Source organism: Ursus maritimus, unplaced genomic scaffold (assembly GCF_017311325.1).
Source record: "Ursus maritimus isolate PB19 unplaced genomic scaffold, ASM1731132v1 scaffold_23, whole genome shotgun sequence".
Taxonomy (NCBI): domain Eukaryota; kingdom Metazoa; phylum Chordata; class Mammalia; order Carnivora; family Ursidae; genus Ursus; species Ursus maritimus.
Genome location: NW_024424786.1, coordinates 6,512,351 through 6,540,077, shown reverse-complemented (window position 1 = coordinate 6,540,077; position 27,727 = coordinate 6,512,351). Strand labels below are relative to the sequence as shown.

At 53.3% G+C, this 27,727-nt stretch overlaps 2 protein-coding genes across 6 annotated transcripts in view; one reads left to right on the top strand and one right to left on the bottom strand.

Annotated features, from left to right (window-relative positions):
• The window catches only part of SERGEF (secretion regulating guanine nucleotide exchange factor), a 217,453-nt gene extending 200,185 nt beyond the window's left edge, over window positions 1-17,268 (top strand). For 3 of the 4 annotated variants that reach the window (XM_040638873.1, XM_040638872.1, XM_040638871.1), the window contains one exon: window positions 16,902-17,268. In XM_040638873.1, coding sequence (XP_040494807.1) covers window positions 16,902-17,245 — 344 coding nt within the window. In that variant the 3' untranslated portion in view covers window positions 17,246-17,268. The remainder of the gene's footprint in view (window positions 1-16,901) is intronic. The other variant, XR_005837067.1, reaches the window with a different exon arrangement.
• Window positions 17,269-22,150: 4,882 nt separating this feature from the next.
• The window catches only part of KCNC1 (potassium voltage-gated channel subfamily C member 1), a 44,377-nt gene continuing 38,800 nt past the window's right edge, over window positions 22,151-27,727 (bottom strand). Inside the window, exons 3-4 of one of the 2 annotated variants that reach the window (XM_008708932.2) lie at window positions 25,612-25,800; window positions 22,151-23,590 (exon numbers count right to left, since the gene is read on the bottom strand). In XM_008708932.2, coding sequence (XP_008707154.2) covers window positions 23,526-23,590; window positions 25,612-25,800 — 254 coding nt within the window. In that variant the 3' untranslated portion in view covers window positions 22,151-23,525. Of the gene's footprint in view, window positions 23,591-25,548; window positions 25,801-27,727 lie in introns of those variants that run through there. The other variant, XM_040638870.1, reaches the window with a different exon arrangement.

The following is a 27,727-nucleotide window of genomic DNA, read 5'->3' as shown; positions in this document are numbered from 1 at the left end:
GGAGCATTATCCTGAAACACTAACCGTCACAGCTGGAGATCAGTAAAGCTGGTGCCTTCAGTTTATAGAAGTGGAAGCAGAGGACCTGGGAGGGGCAGTGGCTCGCCCACGTCCATGCGCTGAGTCAGTGGCAGAGCTGGCCCCGCAGTCCTCTGATAGGGCCATGCGGCCCACACCCAGCAGAGCCTGACGTTTGCCTTTGCTCTTATTTGAACTCATTTTAAAGCATCAGATAAAGGCACAACAGTTTTTAAGAACTTTGTATATCAGACAGTATTTTCAACAGTTTTTAAAAAAGTCTTTTATTATAAAAGTAATACATGATCAATGAAGAAAGTTTGGATAGTAGAGAAATAATCCACTTAGAAGATAACAAACTGAGTAATGATCTTAAACCTCAGGAACACCCCTGTTGGGTGGCTTGCTGTCTTTCAGATGAAGCTTTCAGACCAGTGGCTCCCCCAGCCCTGTAACACCCTCTGGAAGTTTAGCTAAAGTAGGAGATTAACATTTCCAGACGCCTCTGAGGACCATTCATTCAGCGACTTGAGAAAGTTATATATACTACTGCTAATAGCAGGAGCAGTGGTGGTTAGTGTCTGGAGAGTCTCCTCCGGGTAACATACCAGTTCTCTCTTTTTTTTAATATAAAGATTTTATTTATTTATGTGAGAGAGAGAAAGAGATTAAGCAGAAGCAGACTTCCCACTTAGCAGAGAGCCTGACATGGGGCTGGATCCCAGGACCTGAGCCGAAGGCAGACACTTAACCGACTGAGCCACCCAGGCACCTTCTTTTTTTTTTTTTTTTTTAATACTCTTTATTTGAGAGAGAGAAAGACCGCATGCAAGTGGGAGGAGGGGCACAGGGAAAGGGGAAGCAGACACCCTCCACGTGGGGCTCGAACCCACGACCCTGAGATCATGACCTGAGCCAAAACCAAGAGTCGGATGCCCAACCAACTGAGCCCCCCAGAAGCCCCTCATCACTTCTTCATAGGTGTTCTCATTTGATTATTTGGCCATTATAAGAATCCTGTAAGGTAGGGAAAAAGGTATTCTTTTCCCATTTTAGAAATGAGAGATTTGAGCCCCAGAGACATTAACTGGCCCAAGTTTACACATCTATGTAAGTAGTAGAGCTACTGACTTCCGACAAATGCTTGCGTAAAGAAAGCAGAAGGCACCTACTACGTATCTATGAATGAACATCTGACTTCCCTTCTAAAGAAGATGCTAGAAATCACTGAGTCTAGGTGGAAGCTCTAGGATCCTATGGAGCCAGATGGGGTTGTGGGGGGTGCTGAGCACGTGGGCCTCTGAGCCCATCACCCCTGTTCCAGTGAGAGGAGCTTCCGTGTTACCTGTTCTACCCCAGGGAGGTGGAAAACAATTTAGCTCGTCTAACCCTGGTTCTCAAACTCTGGTGTTCATCATAACCTTCCAAGGGAGACTCTGATGGCCGGTGCGACCAGACATGAGAACTCCGGCTGTTAATGGGTGCAGATAGTCATTAGGCCATGGTTTGAGAAACAGGGGCCTACAGCCTAGTGCTGGGGAAGGTAAGACCCAGGAAGAAGCAGAGAGTTAGGCTCGGTCAGGCAGCCCATAGGCGCAGAGGCCCCGCTAGGAGTCTCATCCTCCCCCACCTCTTCCACGCCCTTCCCCCTGAGCCGCAAAGGCAGCCGAGCCAGGAAACGAGTGACACCGTGGAGAATAACAGACTGGTTTCCATAGCAATGCTCAGTGGCTTGTGCCTGTCGGGACACCTCAATCACTGATCTGAGCTCTCAGCTAGAACTCGTGTGAAGTGTTACCTCCCTGTTCCACACGAGGGGTCTTGGCGGATGGGAGGAGAGGAGGGATGGCACGCTTTGATCATGGGGTTCTCCCAAATGTACTAGCAGCTGGCAGCAAGATAGACCAGACCAAGGAGGGCAGGGAACTGGATCCTGGGCAGGAGGCACGAGGCCACCCCAGCGGCAGCTGGGGAGATGGGGGAGGGAACAAGTGTCAACGGAGCAGGTATCACAGGATGGACTCTGTGCTGGGCACGCTACACATTCATTCGGGGGAAAATGGTGAAGGGAGGGTGATTGTCCTTATTTACAGGTGAAGAAACCAGAGCTCAGACCCACACGGCGGGTGACAGGCAGGATCGTATCCAGGCCTGTTTGGCTCCACAGCTAGTGAGGAGCGGCAATGGTTTCCACATTCTCTGGCCCATCCAGGGAGAGCCTGAGATACATGCTGTCCAGCGGGCTCTTCCTGGTCCGGGGCAGTGGGGCGTCTGCCTGCGGGGGACTGGGTGGGTACTTATTCCAAGAGCCAGGACAGACTTGGCCAGGCCAGGCCGAGAGCCAAAGGTCGAGTCCGACCAGTCGTTAGCTGTAATGTCTCTTCCCCACAACCGAGGCTGCGGGCACTCTGCAAACTGCACGTCCCTTCAACACAGGCTGCCCTGACTGTCCCCTCCAGACGCCCCCACAGCGGTCCTCTGGATTGGTGACCCTGGGGGTGGCCTGCCCAGCTCTTAGACTGGACTTTCCTTTCAAGGGAGGGAGCTCCTCCTGGGGCAGGTGACCTATTCATTCCTAAAACAAATAGTGAGCACCTTTTATATACCCGTAACTATTCTCAGTGCTGGGGACACAGCGGTTGAACAAAATGAAATTTTTGCTCTCATGAAGTTTTTCCTTCTAGTAGAGAGACAAGTAAATATATAATGGGGTGTTATGTGCCAGCAAGGAAAATAAAGCAGTGTGAGGGGGTAGCAGGATGGGGTTGAGTGGTCAGGGAAAGTTCTCTGAGGAAGTGACATTGAAACAGACCTGAATGAATGGAGGGAGGGTGGGCACCATGTGGATACCCAGAGAGGAGAGTCCCAGGCAGAGGGAGCAGCCAGGGTGAAGGCTGCAGCTGGAAGCCTGACTGGCCAATTGGAGGAATGGCAAGAAGGCCACTGTGTGGGGACAGGAGCAGCAGCATAGACATCAGAGAGGTAGCTGGGGCCCAGATGGTGTGGAACCCTGTAGACCAAGGCCCAGACTTTGGATTTCCTTCTGAGCTAAGGCACCACTGGAAGATTTGCACTCTGGGGGCACATGCCCGGCCTTGCCCTTAGGCCTCCCCAGCTCCTGAGGTGTGTGTTCTTCTCAGGGCCAGGGCCTGAGCTGCCCCTCTCGCGGGCCCTCATTTTGTGCGGCTTCACACTCCCCAGGAACACGTTCGATGGCCTGGCAGCAGGAGCTGCAGCGTTTCCCCAGCAGCGCAGACCCCGCAGGCTCTCGGATTACCATTGCCACTCCTCCCGCTGACGCAGGCTCTCGGATTACCATTGCCACTCCTCCCGCTGACGCCCCCTCCCCCCCGGGGGCGGGGGTGGAGTGCTGTGCTGATGTGGGTCCCCGCCGGCAGCCCTGGCCACTCACCAGGCTACTGGCAGGCTGCTGCTTCCTGTCTGACCAGCAGGAGAACTTGGGTTATAATTACCCAAAGGGCAGTTTTGCATTCAAGCATTATGCATTTTTTTATGAAGTAGGGATGTGCACAAAGGGAATTTATATTTATTAGCCTGACTAGTATGCATGCATCCCCATCATGCACTTCATTCAAGAAAATACAGGAACAGAGACTGGACCTCAGAGTGATGAAGGCACCAAATCAGGCCCCATGGAGTGAGAAGCAGTTACCTAGAGCTGCCCGCTGCTCACCTGGGAGCGCCTACGTTTGTCATTCCTGCGCTTTCCCAGTTCTCTCTCAGGTTCATAATCTCTTAGGCTCATCAGAAGTCTGTCTTTTGGGGCAAGTATTCATTCATTCATTCATTCATTCATTCATTCATTCATTCATTCATTCATTCATGTCTAATAGGCACTTCTACCTTAAAATGTCCAGAACCAAACTCTCGGGTTTTCTCGCCAAGCCTGGCCCTCCCCCAGGCTCCTCGGCCCATCAATAGTGCTACTGGAGTGAACCCCCCCATTCATTCACTCCCTGTGTCAGCACATCAGCAGGTCCTAGACACCCTACTATCAAAGTAGAGTGACTCTGTCCATGCCCACTGCCCCCAGCCGCTCAGCCTCGCCCCCTCGTGCCGTCCTCGGAATGTCTCCCTGTTTCGCCTTTCACAGAGCAGCCTTTTCAGACGGAAGTCAGGTCTTCTCAGTCCCTGCTTAAAACCCTCCAGTGGCTTCTCAGCATTCTCAAAATAAACTCCTAGCTCCTCAGCAGGCCTCCCCTCCCTCCCAAGGCCCACCCCACCCCAGCTCCCGGGGGTCCACACAGGCACGGCCTCCTCGCCGCTGTTCCTGGACCTGGCAGGACGTCCCCCTTCGGGACTCTATTTATCGTGGCCTCGGCCTGGAGAGCTCTTCCTCCAGGTGTTTGTGTGGCTGGCTCCTTCTCGTCCTCCAGGGCACAGCTCAGAGGCCACCTCCCTGGAGAGGACTTCCTGACCACCTGTCCTTCTCATCGCATCATTCCATTCTGTTTCATTATAGCTCTGCTCGCCAGTTGCATCTGTGGATCCCTGCTTGTTGCTCCCCCGTTAGAATGTACGCCCCTGGAGGACAGGGGCCTGTGTCTTATTACTGCCCTACTTCTCCCGCTAGAGCCATGCGTGAACCTTCGGGCACTCTAGAACCATTCCTCCACTCATGTGTTCACTCTGATGGATAAAACCATAAGTAGGTGGAGCACAGAGGACTTAGGGCAGTGGAGCTATTCTGTCTGATGCTGTAATGGTGGATACATGTCATTGGGTATTTGTCTAAACCCACAGAATGTACTACAACGCCAGGAGTGGCCCCTAACGTCAGCCGTGGGCTTTGGGCCGTAACGATGTGTCCGGGTAGGTTCATCGACTGTAGCAAATGTACCGCTCAGGGGAGGGATGTTGACAGTGGGGAAGCTGTGAGTGTGTGGGGGCGGGGAGCTTTCTGTACTTTGTGCTCAGTTTTCCATGAACCTGAAACTGCTCTAAAATAGAGTTTTCTTAGAAGGAAAACAATACATTCATGTAAATTAAAAGGATTAATCCCTTAGTTTTTTTCCTATTTTGTACTACTATGTTCCTTTCCTTTCCTTTCCTCTTTTCTTTTCTTTTCTTTCCTTTTCTTTTCTCTTTTCTTTTCTTTTTTCTTTTCCTTTCTGTCATGAAGTTCAATAAAAATTTACTATCTGAAAAGAGAAAAGTAAGGAAGAACCAGACTCTCTTCCCAAAAGGGTTTGATCCCCCGGAGGAACGGGCCGCTGCTCTTCCGGGTGCCCCAGACCCAGCACCCGCGCTGTCTGAGGGCTGCTCGCTGTGCCAAGAGCAGTGAACTGAATCAGGTGCGGCACCAAACACAGGGCGGACGCTCAGTAGGCGTGTAGTAAGTGACTGGAGAGTGAGGGAGAGTTCCTTCTCAGGTGTGTGCTATCCAGCGGTTTCTCTCTAATCTTCTGATCTGCATGTGGATTGCTCTGGCCCTGGCTCTGGGCTCCAGAACAGACCTTCTCACCCCCACCCCCGCTGTTGCTCTAACTCCCAGCCTCCTCTCCTGCACACTGGTGATTCCCAAAGAGGCGCAGGGAGCAAAGCGTAGAGACGCTCTGTTGATGACCAGGTTCCAGAAATGGCAGGAGTCCCACTGCCCCTGGTCCCAGAGCTGCATCTGTGCCCCCGCCCCTCTCAGGTGCCCCTCAGGGATGGCTGTTCATTTAATAAGATGATAATTAATGGAGACAGCTTGAAAGTTCTGGCCAGGTCCAGAACAGCAGCCCGCAGGAGAGGCCAGGGGAGACAGCACAACTTCTCGTGCTCAGTTTAGGAGTATACGTGTGGGCTGTGGGCTCAGCAGGCGTCAGCAGGCTTGGACTCCAGTGCAGCTAATGTGACCTCAGGCTACACTGATAGAGACAGCCTCTGGGACCAGGTATACCGGCAGTGGGGCGCATGGGCCCCAGAGCCCTTGGCCAGGTCTGGGAGCACACTCAGAGAGGGGTGATGGCAACCTGGAACCTACGGAGAGCAGGGTCCCTGGCTGGCAGTGAGGACAGGTCACCAGGTTGTACAGGGGATGATATGTCACCTCCAGTGAAGAAATCTTAGAGGACAGGAGAGCTCCTTGCAACATGTGAAGGAACGGAACTCCAGAGATGCCACCCTGTGCCCTTAACGCTCCACCCACCAGGGCCAGACCCCTGCTGGCAGGACCAGGCTGCATAGCAGGCCTACTCATTCCAGCATCTCTCCCAGCCCGTTTCTTCCTCCACAGAGTGTGACCACAATGCCATCTTCCCAGGGCTGCCCTGTTAAATGGGGTGGGTCATGCAAAAGCCTTGGTACCATACATGGTCACAGTAGGCCCTCGACAGGCTTAGTTGCCTTCTCTGTTCCCTCTCCCGGCACAGCCAGGAAGCCCAGAGAGCCAGCAGTTCCGCAGAGAACACAGAATTCAGAAAGACAATCTGTGGGGAGGATTTCAGTTGTTTATAAAACAGGCCAACACGTTTCCACCTCGTAAGTTCTAAATCCATCATTCCTAGCTCCCTAGATCTAAGAATAGTCCCCCAGCGGAGCCAACGTGCCGCGTGCCGCAGCACGCTCTCTGCGCAGGTGACTGGGGAAATGTAGCCACAGCAGCCCCAGCACCTCCTACTCTGGGGGGGTGGGAAGGCTGGCCCCTGCCTCTCCCAGCTTTGCTGCTTCAGAACCTCTCCCAGACTCAGTTTTCTCTCCCATGCGGTGTGGATCCAACGCCTTCCTCACTGGGCCGCCCTGACCGCCACATGCAGTGCCCGGAGCAGTGCAAAGGGGGGGCGGAGAGCAGCGGGAAAGTTCGTGGAGGCGAGGACCCCCACTCTGGGCCTCACTTTCCTCTTAGGTAACGGGACAGAAATTGACAAAGAACTGGGCAACTTTTGGAGATAGGGGGTTTTAAAAGAGGTTCTCAAGCAGTCCCAGCCTTGCAGCCTCAAAGTGAGACCTATGAGGGCAAACCCAGAAATTCAGTGCATTTCTATTTATCATCTGAACCAAGGCCATTCGTCTGTCTGGTGTGAGGGAGCCAACCTGAAGGCCTGGGGCCTGGGTGGGTATGCCCCCACTCTGCTCTTCGGCCTCTCCCTTCCTCCCTCTCTCATGCACGTCCACACCCACCTGCACCACCGCACAAGCTCTCCACGGTCAGAGGGACTTCTGATTTGTCACCATAGGAGGGCCCACGCCAGCCAGGGGCTTGGAACCTCCAGCGGCAGGCCGCCTGCTGCTCTCCTGGGCAGCCTCCCAGCCATTCCAGCCTTCTTCCTGAGAGTGAGCTGAAATCGGTTTGCCCACGGCATCTCCTCCCTCCCCACATCTGTAGGCTGTCTTTTGGCCCTCCAGGAGAGAACAAGGCAGCTCCCTTCTCTCACTAGCCATTCATTCATTCATTTGTTCATTTGTTTGTTGGTTCATTCCCGTAACAGGTATTTATTTATTAAGTACTAATATATGCTAAGCACTGTTAGGTGCTGGGATACTGCAGCATACAAAACTGAGTCCCTGCTTTCAAAGAGCTGTGTTCTGGTCAGGAGAGATAGATAATAAACCGACAGTAAAAATATAAAGAAAAAGCAGGTGAGGAGACAGAGGTGGAGAGGGTCATAAATAGCTATTTCACATAGAGTTGTCAGGGAAGACCTTTCAGATAAGGTGACATTTGAACACATACCTGAGCAGCATGAGGGAGTGAACCTGTGGATATCAGCGGCAAGGGCATTCCAGCCAGCAGGAACAACAAGTGCAAAGGTCCTGAGGTGAGTACTGTTTGAGGAGCAAGAAGTCAGCGTAGCTGTTGAGATGTCAGCAGGGTAGAACACATGGGACTTGAGGTCAGAGAGGATGCTGTTGTTTATCGGAGTAAGCAGAGAAGCCACTGGAGGATTCTGAGTGAGCAGTGCTGTGTCTGACTTAGGTTTTAACAGGATCACTCAGGCTCTGTGTGGAGGACAGACCGTGAGAGGCAAGAGAGGCAGCAGAGAGAACAGTATGAAACCCTCACAGAGTTCCAGTGTGAGGTGATGGGGCTGGCGAGAAGTGGCCAGGTTCTGGCCGTGTTCTGAACGTTACCTCCCTGAATCCCTTCTTCCACAGGCCCTCATCTTTTCTTACACGCGAACACTCCACCCTCCTCTGCCTTGCCTTCAGCCTTCACCCCCATCTTCTCAGTGCATTCTCAGTGCTGCCATGGATCCTGGTCTGCAAGGGCCCTGAGGCCAGACCGCTTCCACTGACAGCCTTCCCTGAGGCAATTTGGGCCACAATCCCAGAACATCTCCAGAGTGATTCTGTGGGCGAATAGCCCCACTTTCTGATTCTGGAATGGCTTCTTCCTGCTGCCTCAGCTCCTGCCTCAGGCATCCTTGGCCCTAGAGAGTGAGGGATGGACTAGTTATTGGAAGGGTCCTGCACTGCCCATGCCTCGTCCCTCAGCCGGGCCTACTGGGGCCATTGTCCTCCCAGCCGTTCCCCTGACTACTGTCTGTAGGATCTGCCCCTCTTCTGGGCAGTGTGACTGGGGACAGAGACTTGCAGCTCTCTGTTCTTGATGCCTGTGACCAGGCGGCCGCTCTGGCCATGGACCAGGGAATAAAGGCAAGCAAACAGACACAGGACTGGGGTTGATGGCACCCGATTTCAGCATTATGAGTATGCCCCTCCCTGCTGCCTTCCAGACAGACTGCAGGCGGGGAAAGGGCCACATGTACTCACTTTCCCTTAGTAGCTGGATCCCGATTGCCTGTCCCACGTGCCTGAGGACTGCTTGATGAGTGTGCCCTGTTTTCAGCACCCCAATCCCACCCGGCTCACAGACTGGTGAGCCAAGTGCAAATATAAATACCTATAGAACTAGGAGGGATGTGGTACATATGCTTAGAGGGTTCTGGGTGCTTTAGGAGCTCAGAGGAAGTGAAATTAACAGCCTTCCCACAAGCCAGTGGGACCCAGCCCTACACCCAGCCACTGTTCACTTCCACACCAAAACAGGATGCCATTGGGATCAATGAAAGCAGCTCAGATTGGGCAAATTTCAGTGGGTACCCTCTATTTAAGACTGATGAACTCCTATTTATCCTTCAAAACCCAGCTAAGAATTAACTTTCAGTGACACCCATCTCCTCTCCCCAGCAGAGCATGTCATCCTGTCCTCTATGCTACCTCTGTCCCTTAGAAATACTGTTGAGTTTTTTTTTTTAAATCATCATCCTTTGTTACTACTTTGTAAAATATTTAAACAAATGACAAAATCTTGGTCACTCTTTCCCTCCGAGATTGTTCTTAGTTGGGGATGTATTCTTCAAGATCTGTGCGTTTAGAAATATGTAGGGGATCTACATAAATTGAACCATATTCTCTGTATTGTTCTGCAACTGATTTTCTCTTTAAAATGTCTTAGTTATCTTTCATGTCAGGCCAGAGAAAGCTACCTCATTATTTTTAATAGCTGCATAGCATCTAGTTAGTAGGGTTGAATCATAGTTTCTTTAAACCCTCCTATATTGATGAATATTTTGCCCCCACCCCCACCCAGTCCTTTGCAACTTCAGACAGTGCTGCATTTAACACAGTTGTGTGTTGTTCTGTGCGAACACAGGCTACCGGTCCCCATCATCCTCTTTTCTCATGGCCGTCTTCCCCAGTGGACTGGGAGCTCCACGGCAGAAACTGAATTTTCCTCTTCTGGGTCTTGTGTCCAGCACGGGGCCTAAGCAGAAGAGATGCCCACGTGATGCAATAAACGGACTCGTCTGAGCCAAATCATGACAGTGCGAACGGCCCGGGGGAATTTGGGGAGCAGCAGCAAGCCATGGGAGGAGGAGTGACACCGCCAAGACCACAGAGGGCCTGGAGAGCCAGCTAAGAGTGCTGGCCTTGGGCTCCTTGGTGGCAGGAGACGGGAGGTTGTCCCCAGGAGGAGCTACTCCAGGCTGTGCTGCTGCCCGAGCCCCCCACCCGGGCCAGCCGCCTCTGCGTAAAGGGTAGAGTCGCTGTTACAGTTGTCCAGGCAAGACAGGGTGAGGACCTGAACTTCTTTCCACCCTCAAGTCACCACCTAGACCTAAAACACTTCAGGAGGCCTGAATTCTGGGTTCTTCACATGCCTTGCTCACACAGCAGGACCCTAGGGAGCACCCCAGCAATTACCTCCAAAGGGGTGGGATCTGCATGAGCTTTGTGGCTGGACACCCAGAAGTCTTTCCCAAATTTACTCAGCTCCCAGGCCGGCTGTGGCCACACTGACATTTACCAGCTTCCTGAATCCAGGGCCTGCTCTGTGAGGGTACTCAGACCTCACCCGTCCTGTCTCGCTCTGCCTGGAGTGACAGAAGAGCAGCCCCTCCTGGTGCTCTAGGTCTAGGGAGGTCTTTGACGGGAGACAAGGTGAGCCTTTAGTTGCCTGACTTTTTGCCCGCATTCCTCTCTCCCGTCCCCACCAGCAGAGGTGGGAGGGGCAGGGCCTGCGTGGCCTCCTCAGGCTCTGTGCTTTATGCTCTTCTGCAGAGAGCTTCTCCCGCCAACTGCAGCTCTTGCCTTCCACCGTGGCCCTTGTCCCCACACAGGTGGGCTGTTACTCTGTACCTTTCCCTAATTCCCTGGGAAGCAGGGTTTTTGCTAGAGAGGACAGTGTATTAGCAGAAGCAGCCCCGGGGTCACACTGGCCAGGTTTGAACCCAGCTCTGCTGCTCACCAGCTAAATTACCTTGCATGGTTCATGCCTTCCCTCTGGAAAATGGGGATAATGTTAGCTTTACCTCACAGTCTGGTTGGGGGGATTCAGTGAACTAAGTGTTTACTACAGGGCCTGGCATACAGTAAGCATTCCGTGACTTTTATTACATTTCACATGATTTGGCACTGGTGAATGAACCTGAGACTTGGGAGTCATGGATTCTAGTCCTAGCTCAGAATGTGTGACCACGAACAAGTTATTTCACCCCTCTGAGCCTAGTTACCTCATCTGTAAGATGGAGATCGTAACACCTCAGAGGTTGCTGTGGTGATTAAGTGCCATCTGTGTGAAATTGGGGAGATCGCAGCCCTCATTCTCGTGGTTGGAGATGGCAGCTAGAGCTCCAGCCACCACATCCACATTCCCAGTGACAAGATAGAAGAAGGAGCAAAGGGTGCATGCCATCCATCTTTGAAGGCAGGGTGCCATAAGCTGTTACAGAACCTTCTGGCATACATCTCATTGGCCATACCCAGCTGCAAGAGAGGTTGGGAAATGTAGTCCTCATTGTGTGGTTCAGAAGGACGCTTTACCACACGTGCGCTGTTGCGCATGCTCAGGTGTTCGCCCCTCTTCAGCAAGGCCCTCCAGTGGAAATGCGGCCTCCTCCCTCGCACTGGGCTGTAATCCCAGCACCATAAGGCCCTAGAAGGACCCAGGTTGCCAAGAAGCTCAGGCAGGTGCCACAAGGCCTGAACAGATTTGAGTATTGTGTCCAGCCTGTGCCAGGACCCTGCCAGTCCCTAGGTTCCGCTGCCTGCAGGGCTCTTAGGCTGACGCAAATGTGGTGGGCCACAAGCCCATCACTTGTCACAGCCTGGATCAGGCCAACTCCATTGAGCCCCATGAGCAGGGGTCTGTACTCTTAAGAGGCTAGGGAATCCCCCAGTAACTGTGGTCTTTCCACCCAAGGCCCAGCAATGAGCCTCGGGGCCAGCGAAGCAGACCTGGATCAGTTGGGTGGGTTTCAGTGCCTCGGGGCCCTGGTAAGTGCCAGGCATGCGGCAGAGAGCCCTCTATAAAGCCAGGAGTCATCCTGTGACCTACCTGTGGCCTTGAAAACTGGGTGTTCTGTATTCCGGGTAGCTTAGGGAGAGGCCTACCGTAGGCCGCGTTCTCCTTCCTCTCACGTCTTCATGAGAACAGCCGGCCCAGTAGCTTCTCGCTGAGGCTGGAGGGGGATATAGGAAACCGATTCTAAAGTGCTGGAGGGGCTCAGTACTTAAAGGTGTCTTCTGTTCAGGGGCTAGCTAATCTTGCACCCCAGCCCTTCCCATCTGCTGGTGCCCCCCCCATGTGGGACATGGGCGAGGCCTCTCTTGCCTTTCCCTCCCCTCCCCGTGGTCTGCTTCATACGTGGGCATGCGCTGTCACGGAGGGTCGGGCACTGTGCCAGGGCATTATGTATGTCCCTCGTGCAGTCCTCCCCCTAGCAACCCTGTGACAGAGATGGGGACAGAGCGACCACGAGCATGCAGATGTCTGGGAGCGTGGGACCCAGGATGGCATAGCACAGTCCACAGCAAATAGTGCAATTCTACATGTATGCCACGGGCCGGCGAAGGGTGGCCCATGGGCCACCTCTGACCTGTGGCCTGTTTTGTGTGGCCCTGTGGGCTAAGAATGGTTTGGAAAGGGTTGTAATAAAGAAGAAGAACATGCAACAGAAACCAAATGAGGCTCTCCAACCTAAAATATTTACTATCCGCCTTTTGAGAACGAATTTGGCAAGGCCCGGTGTATCATGTGCAGCGTCGGCTCGGATGCCGCAGCCACCGCGCCTGGTTCCTGGCGCCTCCGCGGCCTCCTCTACGAAACGAGGATGATCTAGAAAACATGGCTGCCTCACAGGGTTGTCGGAGCTAAATGAGATAAAGACTGTAAAACACCTCACTTCGAGTAGGCTTCTTTGGAAGTAGTGGGGGAGGAAATTTCTGGCCCTTGGCCAGGCTTCTCGACCCAGTGGGCATGAAAGCCCTGGCTCAAGGCCTCTGGCTGCCCCGGCCCCTCGGAGCGAGTTTCCTTTGGCAGGAGGAGAGGGACCTGCCGGCCGCCCGTTGTGCGGCATCCTGCCGGTGGGTCAGCTCTGCCTTCCTCCCGCCCCCATTCCTGCTGACCGTCAGCTGCTGCCACTCACCGGGGCCGGGCACCAGGCCCACGCCAGGTGCCGAGCGAGGCCCAGAGGTACCAGGCCCCTTCCACTTTCCCACCTCGGGCCTCGCACTGACCTGGCTGAGAGTGCTGTATAGCTGTCGGAGCCGCAGCCCGGGGCCCGTCCTCTCTGCGTGCATTTCCTCGCCCGTGGGCCAAACAGGGGGACATCTGTGTTTCCCCAAACCGGAGCTCTTGGCCAGTGATTCCCTTCCTACTAGGGGAAAGGAAAAGGAAGGGTAATCCCGGGCCAGCCAGCCTCCCCCTGTGAAAAAGTGGTCTGTGCAACAGATTTTCAGTGGATAAAGAGTGAAATGTAAAGATTAAAAAAAAAAAAAGAAAATCAAATCATTGAAAAATCAAAAAAGAATATTTCCTGATAAGATAGGGATGGGCTTTCAGTTCTTAGAAGAAGTAGAAGAAATTATAGAGGATCAATGAATTTTAGTACAAAGAACCACAAAGCTGATTTTATATCAAAAGACCCAAAACAAAATTTTAAGTCTGAGAAAAAATATGTATGCCGGATATGGCAGAGAAAGAATTAATATTCTTAAAACAAAAATCTTTAAAACAAGGAGGTTCTTGACTGAGAACAGTAACAAATATTTATATAGTACTACGTGCTGGGCACCATTCTAAGTACTTTATACTTACTTACCGATTTAATTCTTGTAAACAACTTTATGGTAACAGTACTATTGTCCCCATTTAACAGATGAAGGAATTGAGACACAGAGATGCTAAGTAACTTGACCAAGGTCACTCAGCTAATAAATGGAGGAGCTGGGATTTGAACCCAGACCATCTGGCCCTTGGGTCTGACACGTAAAGCCTTCTGTACTAAACAGGAAAAAGATACAAAGCAGACAGTACACAAAAGAGGAAATACAAATATCTGAGAAACATAAGAATTATTTTTCAGTTTCGATGGCAGTAAAGTACCAATAAAAGCAATGACATACTTTTTCTGTCTTCAAATTAGAGATTTTTAAATGTTATAATAAACAATAAATACTGGCAGTGCTGGAGTGAAATGGAGACTTCGCAGGTTGCTGTAATTATATTCAGGTGGCCTTTTTGAGAAAATACTGTGGAAGCACTCAGAACAGCACTCAGGAATCTCAGAAATGTCCATGCCAGTTGATGAGGAATTCCCATTCGAAGAATCTAATTTGAGAAAGCAATTAGATAGACAACGATTCACGCGTGCAAAGATGTTCATAGGAATATTGTTCCAAATAATGAAAGATTAGAAACAACCTATGTATCTGATAATAGGATACAGGTTAAGGAAACTGTTGAATCTGTGCAATGGACAATTAGACGGTCATTTTAAAGGACTTTGTTAACAAAAGATACCATAAGCGAAGTGAAGAGACATACCATGGACTTGTGGGAGAAGACACTTAGAATGCATAGCACAGCGAGGAATTATGTAAATAAAGGAACACGCACAAAAAGCTTACAAATCGGTAAGAAAAAGGCAAACAGAAAAACAGGTAAGGAACGTACAGAGGCCATTCATAAGAAGAGGCAACTCAGGGCGATACATGAAGTGACAATCCGTCTCACTAGTAGTCAGGCAAATGCAGATTCATTCATTGTACTTAGCAGAATAGCAAGAGTCTAAAGGCAAAGATGGAGGGAAGCACTCAGGTCCATCGCTGATGGGGCTGGACGCGACTGCAGCCACTGTGGACGGCTGTTGGGCCATACCTAAGTCCAAACACGTGACTCCACCACCCTCACACTTCTAGGGACCAACCCTGCACAAACACCACTTTGTACAAGGGGACACGCTCAAGAACGTTCATGGTAGTGCTTCTTTTAATAGCAGCAATATTACTGTTATTGTATATTATTGTATATTATACATTATATTGTATAATAAAATAGCAACAGTTATCATTAAAAAACTGTCCATCAGAAGGGAAATAGGTAAGTAAAATCTGACTTCTACCTGATGGGATACTATGCACAGCTGAAATAAACGAACTCGATCCCTAACTATCAGCACAGATAAATTTCAAAAAACAATACTGAGAATAAAGAGCAAGTATAGGGGCGCCTGGGTGGCGCAGCGGTTAAGCGGCTGCCTTCGGCTCAGGGCATGATCCCGGCGTTCTGGGATCGAGCCCCACATCAGGCTCCTCTGCTAGGAGCCTGCTTCTTCCTCTCCCACTCCCCCTGCGTGTGTTCCCTCTCTCGCTGGCTGTCTCTATCAAATAAATAAATAAAATCTTAAAAAAAAAAAAGAGCAAGTATAAAAAGATATCTCAATGATACTATTTATGTAAATCTTTAAAACAAACTAAAAGCATTACAGAGTATTTAAGGGCATGTAGGTAGAAAGTATAAAACCAGCACACCAGTAATGAACACCAGCTTCGAAACAGCGGCTGTCTCCTGGAGAAGTGGCTGGAGGGCAAGAATGGGAGGCGGGGCTTAGACTGTTTCTTTCTTTATGATTTTTTATTTTTTTTTAAGGGAAGGGTTGAGCAGATACAGCAAAATGTTGACTAATGTTCTAAGTCTGGATGGGGCATGTGTCTTTTCTGTTAAATCATTTTTTGTATCTTTCTGCATAGTGAACTATTTCAAAATTTCAAACAAATTATTTTTAATTTAGTTTTTGAATAATTTGCAGTTCTGTGGAGAAGTACTTGTGCTATAGTAGTGAAGAATGAAAGCAGGACAAAATGTACACAAATATTTACAAATTTCACAAATTAAAGGTCTTGAGAGAGACTACAATATTCATACTAGTGGCGAGACTCAAAGTCTGCTTTTTCTTTACACTCATCCATATTTTCCATTTTTTGTCATGAAGATGTATTAGTTTAATAAACTGGACAAAATTTTTTTTAATGACTACAGGAAAACATAAGTGATTTTGGCTCTAGGAAAGGGTCTAAAGGCTAGGAAGAGGGTGTGTGATGGGGTGTGGGCGTCACAGGCTATAGGAGAAATCTGTGCTCGAATACTGGCCTGCAGACTCTCTGGCTCTGTGCCTCAGTTCGTTCAATCTTTAACCCCATCAGTGAGCCCTTATTGAGCACCAGCTGTGTGCCAGGCTAGGGATACAGCAGGGAACGGAACACAGTCCTTCCCTCCCTGTAGAGCAGATAGTCCAGGGAGAGGGGACAGTACGCACATCACCACACAAGTCATCGGTCCACCGCAAAGTGCGAGGGCCCCCATGAGGGGAGAGTCCAAGGGCGATAGCAAGAATCTAAGTTGGATTGGGTGGCCAGGGAATCGGACTGCAGAGCGACATGTAACTGGAATCTAAAGGACGAGGAGGTCTGGAGCCCAGTAAAGAGAGGGCCTCTAGAGAAAGGAAGGCCGGTGAGGCCTATGCAAGGAAGCGAAAGAAGGCAGGGGTTCTGGAATGCAGTGGGATGGGGGAGGAGTTGCTCAAGGGGAGGCCAGCAAGGTAGGCAGGAGCCAGATCACTCAGGGCCTTGCAGGCCAAGGAAAGGACTTTAAGGGCGAGGGAAGTCGCTGCAGTCACTGCTGGGGACCTGCAGACCTGCAGGTGTCAGAGATCACCTAGATGCTCTTTGAGGGCTGGGCTGGGTGGTGCGCGGCCCGGTTAGTCTGTTGGCTGTTGGCATGGCTCCGCGTGTGGGAGAGTGGTGTCAGCATCAGGGACGGCGGTGGAGATGGAGAGACGCGGAAAGATTTGGGGTCTTTCTGGAGGCAGAGTTGGCAGGTTTTGGATCATGGTGGGTGGGGGCCGGTGGTAGAGGAGGTTATAGTCAGGGAGGGCCAAGGAGGAAGGCCGTGTTTGGGACAGGACAGTTGTGGACTAGGGGAGTGGGAGACGCTGCAAAGGCTCTGGGGGGCAGAGTGGAAGCCAGGGTAGTGAGCATGACACCACGTAGGGTCGAGCTTTGGTTTCTTCGTGGTGCTCCCTGTGCCCCCAGGGTGAGTGTTTCAGCCCTGTGCTCAAAACCTCTTCTAGAGCAGTCTTCTCTCTCTTTCACAGGAGGGACGTGTTACTCTTGGGGCTGGAACGAGCACGGCATGTGCGGGGATGGCTCCGAAGCTGACATCTGGGCCCCGAAGCCCGTGCAGGCTCTGCGCTCGTCACTGGGACTCCTTGTGGGCTGTGGGGCTGGCCATTCCCTGGCCCTCTGCCAGCTGCCAGCCCTCCCTGAGTTGGGCCGGTGCCCCAAGGTCACTGGCTCTTCCCCAGATGCCACTGAGGACGCTGAATCTCGGGAAGCCATGAACGAAGAGAGAAATTGGAAGGAAAGGCAACCAGAAACTTCTACCCGAAGCCCATCTGGCAGGTCCAGAAATGAGGGGCTTGTGACAGGGGCCCTTTAATAAAAACAGCCTTTCCCACCCAATGTGTTCCCAGAGGATTGCTTGGTCAGGTTGTGGGGCTGGCCTGAGAAGGGCTCCAGAGGCACTACGATTGGGCTGACCACAGGCCAGAACGATGGGAGGCGGCGTGGCCAGTGTCTGGGGTTCAAGGACACAGACGGATGGGAACAGGGACCCCCATGAGGGCAATAACAAGAACCCAAGTTGGTTGCAAGGCTGGGGAATCTGGTCTCTAAGCAACATTTAAATTGAAATCGCCAAAGGACATGGAAAACAGCAGGCTCCAGCCTGTCTTTACCTAGTGGGGACAGAAAACCCAGCCCCGTCCCTTGTGATCATTATGGGCCAGCAGCCTTCGGGATTCTCAGTGCCTGGAGCATTAGTTTGCTGGCTCAAGGACGTTGGGGTACCCTGGTCAGGCAGGTGGGTACTCGGACGGAAAGGAATTCTTGTCTTGGTGACTGGGTGAAGGGAAAGGGGAGAAGGCTCTGGACACGGGGCTGGAAGGAAGTGGAGATGAGTGAGTGGAGGAAGAGACAGAGAAGAGAAGAGACTTCTGGGAAGACCTAGCAGAGGAGACGCCTGGGGCAGACAAGGGAATCTAGAACCAGTGAGCTCTCAGAAGATCAGTGTCTTCATCCGAGCCAGGCAGGACCCTGGATCTGGTCTGTGTAACTAGTAGCCATGCTGGGTAGTTTCAGAGGAGGGATGGTCCACAGCATGGGAAGGGGAGTCTGACCCTAACCCCTGACATCTGCCCCTAGGCCCTCCTTGCCTCTGCAGGAGGAGGGCCTTCAGGTAAAATGGGCACCAGGCTTCCCCAGGTGGCAGCTGTGGCTCTGGGGGACATAGTGCCTGTGTCTCTGCTATGACTGGCAGCAGGCCTTTGGCCAGAGGGCTTCAGAGAATGGCTTTCCCCGGAGGACTGTGTGGCAGTGTCACCAGCTAGCTAGCCCCATCTGTGGCCCGTTCCACACCACCTCCCCTCTGTGACTCAGGAGAGGGCTGGGTCTGTGAGGGCTAGGCTTTAGGAAGTTACAAAACCCCAGGACATCGGAGCAGAGGACTGGAGAGACGACCTCCTAGCCTAGCGGCCTTCCAGGTGCATTTGTTAGAGCCCTAGAAGTCTCCAGAGAATTCAGTGGCCGCCTGGTGGGCTGTGAGTGAAGGAAAGCCATGTGGACAGAGGTCCAGGTCCCCTCCCTCCAGCTTATTCACAGCAGCTTTATTTTCATCTGTATTATCTACTGGGCTTCACACAAGATTTCACTTGACAAGGTGAGAAAAACTTGAGAAAGCTTTGAAACCACTGGTCTTATCCAACATTTTCATTATTCGTTTGGGAAAAGAGAGGCCTATAAAGGGGAAGGGGCCACACACCTCACTCCCGGCCCAGGGTCCTGATTGGGAGGGGACCCATCCAGAGCCTTGAGGCAGACCAGGGGGGCCGACGAGGGGCAACCCTGGGACCAGGAGTGGATTCAGCCCAGTGGAGGGGGTGAGGACAATCTTGAGCTCCCCAGGCCGGAACCTAGAGACCACCCACAGCCATTGGCTGCCCTTGACACCAGTGCATGGTGTGCAGTGCTCCCGATGTTGGATCCTAGGAATAGCACTGCGCTGGCCAGCAAAGCCCTTGGGTGCCGGCCTCCCAGAACCAGTAGAGGCTAGAACAGCCTCTAAGCACTTCTGCAGTGGGAAGGACATCTCTGTGCACTCTGAGCTGATCTTGCCAGGTCCCACACCCTCAGAGATGGAACAGTGGGATGGCCCAGAGATGACCCATACTGGAGCAAGCCTGCAGTTACTGGCTGCCGCGTGCCCCCACCCTGCCCTGCCATGGTCCTACAGGTGAAATGGTCAGCATCAGACACACAGGCCAGAAAACAGGCCCACACCCAATAGTCCTCAGGCCCATACTTCCTAAACAGGCTCACTGCTCACAAGGAGCCAAGACACTCTCCCACAGCACGGCAGCACAGGGGTCCCTCCCGCCTCCTTCAGTGCCTGCTAGAAGAAGCCCCAGTTCCAAGTCTTCCGCTGAGCCCTGGTGCTTCTCCCGAGGCCCTTTGGCATAAGAAAGGAGCGTCTCAGGGCTCCTTCCCAGCCTGAAAGACTGGGACCCAGACTCTGGTTCGGAAACTGACTCAGACCCTTCTTGCAAGCCTGTGGGGGCCAGACTGTCCTCACATGGAGGAGTGAATGGCTCCCGGCACTAGACAACAGCGCAGACAGCCCTGTCTCCTCGGGTTCCTCTGTTCTGTCTTCCCTACCACAGCCACCGCCTTGGTCCCAGTCCGTCCACTGGGCCTGATGAGTGCCCGGAAACTCCGGGGGCTGTCGACAGTGTCACCCGCATGTTTTCTGGACCCTTTGATTCCTGTGGTCATTCTCAGACTTGTCGATGTGCAGCCCCTCGTTCCCAAATAGACCCTGGGCTCTTCGAGAGCGAGGGACCGATCTTGGTGGATTCTGGAACCCCTTCACCAAGGACGGGTCCTGATACAGAAGAAGTTCCCGATAAATGTTAATGAATGAACTGATGAGTGCACTCTTAGGGCCACCGTGGGGTAGGGAGGTTAAATGAGGGGGTCACGATCCCTTCACCCGCGCCTATCCTCTGTTTATCTCTTAGACGTGTGCAAGAACTATGCTGTGCAGGTTATAACCAGTTGGTAGTCAAGGTCAGTATCCTCCACCCGGTTAGCTAATGCACCATAGGAGCCAACTTGAGTAAATACCCACTCATTTTTAAAAATTACTCTTGTACTGATAGGCCAAGTAGATTGGCCTTGGTACTCCTCCCACATGAGGAGGACGAAGGGAACAGAAGAGGGGCGTGAGGCCCCTGCTGTGCTCACGGGTCTTGGGCCTGGCGTCTGCAGTGACTGTGTATGGTCACCACGTTCCAGGTGTTAGTGGGCTGTTCACATCCTCACCTGTCTGCCACACACTCTCCCCTCCAGGTCACAGGCACCCCTCTTCCTTTGATACCCTCACCACCTTTGATCCCAGTAGGCTGTCAGATCCAAACTAGATGAGGCTGTGCTTGCAAAGGTGAATCCGAACCTGGGGCTCGGAGGAAAGCGCTCCCCACCCCCACACCCAGGCACCTGCCACTTCAAAGACGGAGACTCAGTAATAGATGGGAATTGGGAGTTAGCCCGTTAGGCGGGACATGGTGGGACGGTCAGAGGGAGGGAGTTCCAGGTCCTTGGGTGCACGCGTGTAACTGCTGACTCACCGAGCCACTGGGGCACAGACATGAGAGTCGGAAGAGGACCGGGGGCGGGGGGCGTGCTGGACAATTGAAGCAGCTTCAGTTTCCTCCTTAGGGCAACAGATGTTCAAGCAGGAGAGTGAGGTAGCCAGGTGCGTGTGTGGAAGGCTCTGAGCAGCACGGAAAGCGGCTGCTTCCATCATACCCGTGGCGCTTCGTGAAGGACAGGAGGCCAGGTCCTGAGGGTCTGGGATTCGGGACCAGCCATGCTAGTGTTCCTATCAGTTCCGGGCTTTAGCCCCAGGAAGGCCCCAATTATCTAGAGACAGCTTCCCCTGAGCCCTGGCGTCAGCCCGCCTGGGTTAAAATCTTCCTTCATCTTTCATTGGCTGTGTGGCTTTGGGCCAGTTATTGACCTCTCTGCACCTGTCCGCTAGCCTCTAAAATGGGCAGGTGGAATTACTGAGGGCTGTCGTTAGGCCATGTTTCCCACGTGCCCCCCACACGCAGGCGCTCGGTGTACGTTCATCTCTTTTCCACATTAGCTACTATGTCCTGGAACACCTACGCTGCAAATGGCTTTGTGTTAAGTCCCCTTGGGTCCACCAGACGTCCTGCCTCCAGGCTGGGTCCCAGGTGGAGTGAATATGACGTTCCCTGCGGTGGCTGAGGCTGCTTGGCTTCCACATCCCGATACTTGTGAACGGCCATGACACACATAGTGTGACCCGGCGGCTCTTTAGCTGCATGACCCCTTGGGCTTGCCTGTACCCATTGCCCCACCGACCCCCAGGCCTTGACTCCCGGGCCACACAGGGTGGAAGTTCAGGCAAAGGCTCCGAGGGCACAAGGCACTGCTTGATGAGAATTCACACCCTCCTTCAGCCCCCACCCACCCATCTGACGGCTGACTCAGGCCCTGCTGGGGGCCTCAAGGGAGCTGAAATCCGGAGAGACTGACACCCACTTGTTTGTGGCCCTGGGAAGACCGTTCTCCCCTGCGGACCTCACTTAACATCTATAAAATGCTCAAAGGCTGACTGCCATGACCGTGAGGGACTTTCCACCTGAACATTCCTGGATTCTCGAATGGATAAGGAAAGAATTGGAACCCCAGTGCCCACTCTATTCCCCCACGAGAAACCAAGTGAACAACCCACGCAAATCGAGATCCCCGAGAGAGGGCTCCCCCCCTTCAAGAGCCTCCAGGCTGAGTGAGATGTGTGCAATAAGGGGGTCAGCCAGACCGGACCCAGCAGCGTGCAGCGGGGTAGGGCACCCGGACCTGTCAGCCAGCCCCCTGCCTCTGCCACCATCAGATTCACGAACGGCCCTACGAGGGAGGTGACTAAGGTCTGCACGGGAGCTGGGAGTCTGACATGGCCAGACTCAAGGAGTCATCAATATGGCATGACTCGCAGAGAAGTTTCCGTGTCAGTGAACGCCTAGAGGATGTGCTCCTTTTAGGGTCAAGTCCTTGTAGGCCCCATCCCTTCAGAGAACTGTCTCCCTCCCCAGACCAAAGAGGAAGAACCTGTCTTTTCCCAGCAGGAGGACAGCCAGCACCTTGGCTAGGTCCTCAAGACCAGAGGAGCGAGGGTTCAGGTTTACCCCAGCCCAGCCCAGCTCAGCAGGCCTGATCACAGGCGGAACCGAATTGCGACACTACCCACGGCAATAAAAACCCAAATCCGTGCTTCATCTCAAAAGTCAGCTTTTTATTATGGAGGGCCAGGGCCCAAGGAGGGGGGGAGGGTGTTGGGCTAAAGCAGCATTGCTCTCTTTCCAGGAAATGTTGCGAGCTGCAGTGAAAGCTCGAGATGTTGCATTTTTTTTTCAATTCAAGCATGTGTTTTTCAAAAATATCATCCTTCCCCACCCCCACCCCACCACTAATTTTAGAATCAGATCCAAGCCAAGCTACTGTCCTCTGTTTCTGTTGGGAAAATACTATATTTATTCAAGATGCAGAAGTGAGTCTCTGCAAACCTCCGATGGCTTCAGGAAAACAAATCTGCTTTAGACTCTACAGAACCCATGATACAAAATTTATTTCATGCTAGAATCGCTTTGCATAACATTGGGCATGCAGTTTTTTACTCTGAAGTACTAAATTGCATACAATGCCAGGTTGTGCCTTAATAAAGGTGGAGGAGGGCCGCCCCTCCCGTGGTCCTGATCTTTTGGTGATCTAAAGTAACCCTCGGAAGATCCGTACGGTGTTGATTATTTACTATGAACAATTTGTTATGAGAGCTGGTCACAGTGAATCTACACGCCAAGACGACAGAATCAACCTAGACTAGCCGCTGTCAGGGGTCTTGGGAAGACGTCCGCTGGGTCACAAGCATGCCAGACAGAGAAGGAAGAAAGCAGCAGTGCGTGTTTCCACGATTCTATTTGGAGCAAAGTTCTCAGTTTCCGCGTGAGAGATGAACTATGAAGGTGAGGTCAATATGACCGATGACTGACCGACTGCCCTTTTCGGAACCTTGACTCTCGAGCTCGTGTACAAAAAGGGAAGCCATCCATTCCCCGTGCCCACCCCTCCCCCCACCCCCAGAAAGGTACAGGTTTCTACCGAGCGCCGTTACAGTCTGGCTCCAGCAACGTGTGTAAAAGTAAAGAGCTTTGAAAGAAAATAGAAGACTTTTGCTTTTTTCTTGTTGGTGGTGTTTGGGGTGATCATTACAGTTGCAGGGGGTTGGTGGGTTTGGTTTACTGGGTTTTCTGTTTAACTTCATGCAAGTCATGCTAAGGAACCCCTCCACCCCCCTCCCCAAATAAAATAAAATGTAAAAAAAAAAAAAAAAGAAAAGAAGAGAAAAGAAAAGAAAGAAAAAAAAAGAAAGAAAAAGAAAAGAAGGAAAAGAAATCCTCTACGGTCAGTTACCATTTGGCCGTAGAAAAAGCTACGTCCGTCTTAGTACAAGACCTGGGCCACTCGGACTCGTCCGGCAAACCTGCATGGCGTGAATTTACTCTGTCCGAGGGTGAGGAGGGGCTGCTGGTCCACCCAGATGCTTAATAGCCACCAGTGTCCTCGGCCAAGCCGCCTGGTCAAGTCACTCTCACAGCCTCTGTCGGCATATACTTAGCAATGACAGGGCTTTCTTTGCAAAGATCTGTATGTAAAGAATACAATTAACACTTGAGCTTCTCTTCTTGGCTTTCCCATCCCGCTTGGTACTTAGTTTTTAAGGAAGGAGGAGGAAAGACAGAACAGCCGCATGCAGAGGCAGGCAGATTCTTCTCCAGCTGGCTTGGTGTTCCCATGCAGTGAGCCGGCCCAGCACGCCTCTCTTTCTCCCTCCTGGGGACCGGGTTGAGTCCCTAACTTTCCTACTCTGCACGTGGCTTATGCACTGCAATTCTCCTGAGAAAAGCAAGTCCTCAGCGCTGTCATGACTCCGTGAGAACGGGTGGATGTGGGTGGGGGCAAGTCACCCTTGGTGCCCCCCAAAGACTCTGGCACCCACGCCTCTGTGGGACTGGGGAACGGGTCCCACCTGTGGACAGTGGCTGCCACTAGGCTTCTTGGCCACTACAAGGAGATGGGGCTTCTTCTGGCCCACTCTCCCTCGGCTTCTGGAAGCACAGTAAAGAGCCTCTCCTGTCTGTTCTTTTAGGCCACCCAGATTGATCCAACATTCGAGATGAAGGAGACAGGCAGCCCATGAGACCTTACCGGGCAGAGCACAGCCACAAAGCCTCCCTGCTTCCCCCCTCTCTCCCCTGGGCCGCCCCTGCTCCTCGGATTCTAGAACTTCCAGGGAGAAAGCCAGTTGCGAAGGGGAGCATCGGCCTATCCGTGGAAGGTGCCAAGGATGGGCCCGCCTCAGGCCCGCAGCCCTCCACCATGCAGCACCATGCGGACAGCAGTCTATGCCGCACTGGGGTCCGAGGGACCTCCAGGCAGGGCAAGGAAGCGGGGCCAGCCTGGGTCAGGTGGGCACAGGAAACACCAATGACCAGAAGGACTTTCCCATCTCAGCGTAGGCTGCCTGTCCTCTCCTGGGTTTGGGTTTGCCCTTCATTTTGAATTCTGTGTTTTCTCCTTGTGCCTTGTTGAACAACTTCAAATACTGGAGCAGTTGTGAATGGCCACAGGCTACACGAACTACTGCTCTAAAAAACCAACTATCGCTCCGGCCCAACCTGCTCACACGGGTCCGCATGCATCCCGTGTGAGCATGTGAGGCACTCCCAGACATGCATGAGAAGCCCAGCCAGTCCGATAGGCCAAGGAGGGCTTCCTCTCCCTTCCAGGCCAATGCCTGAAGCCTGGAGCTAGGGTGCTCTGGGGCCCCGCCTCAAGCTTCTCTCCAGCCCATGCTCAAGCTCTAGGAGAAGTCTTTTCCCCAGGGGGTCAGCCTCAGGTAAGCGTCTGGTACAAGGAGACCTTGAACAGAGAGGCCACCGTGGGGCTCAGCCTTCACCAACCACAAGGGGGCGCTAACCACACCCGGGGCAGTGACCAGGGATGCAAGGTGCTGCGCAGAGTCCTGCTTAACCCTCTCTCCTCGAGTTCTCGAACTGCCACTGGCAATATTCTGACTAGCACACACCTTACCTCTGCAATGACACTGGCCTCGCCCCCAAGTCCTGAGACCACCTCTGTCTTCATGCCTCCCTTCCCACTGACCTACAGATTCTCTTTAAAGGGTGGTCTTCCAGAACATGGATCTTGGGTGGCTAAGCCTACAGGGTCCTGGCCAGGCCAGGCCCACCCTGTGGCTCTCTGCAACCAAGGGACCGGGGAGATGACCTTGCCTTCTTGCTCTCACCCGCCATCTGCTGCAGCAGCCTGGAGGAGTCAAGGCTCCTCTCACATCCCCAGGTGACCCCCTGCCTGAGGGTCGCAGCCCTGTAGTCATCCAGCCTGTCCCAGAGCCCCTTCCTACCCCTCAGCTCGGTTCCAACCCCCAGCTGCTGGGACCTCAGGTTCTCTCTGCTACCTGACATCCCCCTTGGGAGAAAGGGACTCAGACCTCCAGAGGCCAACCCTGGGGGGGCTCCTGCTCCTTGCCCCCCCTCAGCGTGCCTGCCTGCCCCTCAGCACCCCTCCCCCGCCGCCCCACCCGCCCACCTGCAGGAGCGCGAGGCGGCCCAGCCGATGCAGAGTGCCCCCGCCTCCCCTACATACCCTTTCTCATTCCTCCACCAGGTGGGCACGTGTACTCCCCGGTTGATAAGAGGAAGCAGGGTCCGTATCTCTCGCGGGTGCCCGAGCGAGTAAAGGGCAGGCCCTCATCAGGAGTGAGGGCCTGGTCTATGTGGGGGCAGTCTTCGTTCGCCAGCGCGGCCTTCGCCACCTCCCCATTCAGTTTGGAATCTTCAAACATATAAGCAGAAGCTATTGAGACACTGAAAACTGTTTAGTGGGGGAGGGGGACAGGCCAGAGGTGGGGCATTGGCAAAGGGCAGCCTGTCCCTGAGGACAGAAAAGCAAGTGGGCCGTGGAGGGAGGCACGAGGCTACGGGTCCCCGGCTCATTTGGGCAGCCTGTGGGCTGCCCACAGTGCAGGGAAGGAGGGGCTCCTGGGTTTGCTCAAAGTTTGCAAAAAGATGAGTTGGTGATGGGTCCAGCAAGCGCGGTGCTGGGGGCAGGACCCAGGGCCCAAGGCAGGGCCGATGAGACAGGATGGTGTGGATGCAGTCATGGGTAGGGGGCCAGACATAGAGCTCAGGGAGAAGACAGACAGACACGCAGAAAAACTCCAGTCCAGAGAGGTGGCCTTTTCAGACCTCTCTCTCTTGCTGACCAGAGCCTGGCTGCCGCCTATCCACACCCAGCTAGGTCCTCAAGGCTTCCCTAGCCCCATCTAGACCCCATCTATCAACTATATCCCCCACCAGGATCCCCCCTACCACACACTTCACACTGTCCTCCACACATACCCTACCTCGTCACTCATCCTGCCCCCCACCCATTTGGATTCAACCTGGTCACTCTGCATGCCTTACCCCCCATACACACCAGGCCTGGTCCCACAGTCTCCTCTGTCCCCACACAGACTCACCCTGGTCACTCTGTACGCCCCCCTCCCCACAGACTAGGCCTGGCCATGCAGCCTCCTCTGTCCCCACACACTCACCCTGGTCACTCTGTATGCCCTACCCCCCACATGCAGACTTTAGGCCTGGTTACACAGTGTCCTCTGTCCCCACACAGACTCACCCTGGTCACTCTGTATGCCCTACCCCCCATATGCAGACCAGGCCTGGTCCCACAGTCTCCTCTGCCCCACACAGACTCATCCTGGTCACTCTGTATGCCCCCCCGCCATGCAGACTTTAGGCCTGGTCACACAGTGTCCTCTGTCCCCACACAGACTCACCCTGGTCACTCTGTATGCCCTACCCCCCATATGCAGACCAGGCCTGGTCCCACAGTCTCCTGCCCCACACAGACTCACCCTGGTCACTCTGTATGCCCCACCCCCACACAGACTAGGTCTGGCCATGCAGCCTCCTCTATCCCCACACAGACCCAAGTTAACCATTCAATCTGCTCCACCCCCCACGCAGATTTCAGCTAGTCACTCGGTCTGCTCTAATCCCCCCACCGATCACGCCAGTGTCTGCGTCCCGCTCTGCCCGCAGCGGGCCTGGTCAGCTTGCAAAGGCACAACAGGATGTATGCATGAGGCAGTGAGAGCGGGCCATGATTTGGGAGGGCCTCCCGTTCCTCTGCCTCCTCACAGCGGTGTCCCGGCAAAGCAGAGCAAATGGACGTGTGAAGACAACAGTGGCAGATGGACTCGGGTGGGGAGAGAGGAGTCTTGGCCTCTGTGACAGCCTGCGAAGGAACCTGGGAAGAGGTGTGAGGAAACATGTGGTGGGGGCAAAGCGTGGCCAGAGCGAGGAGCTCGCCCTCTCCCAAGTCCAGGAGCAGAGCCGTGGAAGCCTCTGGAGCTGGCAGAGGTCGCTCTGTCTGGCCTCAGCTCCCGCCCATCACACTTGGGGACTGAGCCTGCCCCCTGCTCTCTGCCCTCAAAGCAGAATCTTCCAGGCCAGGGTGGAGCAACTCAGTCCCCACGGTGGGCACCGGGGCTTCCTCAAAGCCTTCATCTGGGGGGAGAGCCTCAGGGGAAGGCGACACCAACACAGGTGTGAACACGAGGGAGGGGCTCTCTGAAAGCCTAAAGAGGGGACCCTCCTCCATGACCCTGCTCACATCATGTAACTACACGCCCAGGTGATCCTTCCCCACGTGCACACTCAGCGCGCCCGTGGGTGGGATCACGGCCCGTGTACAC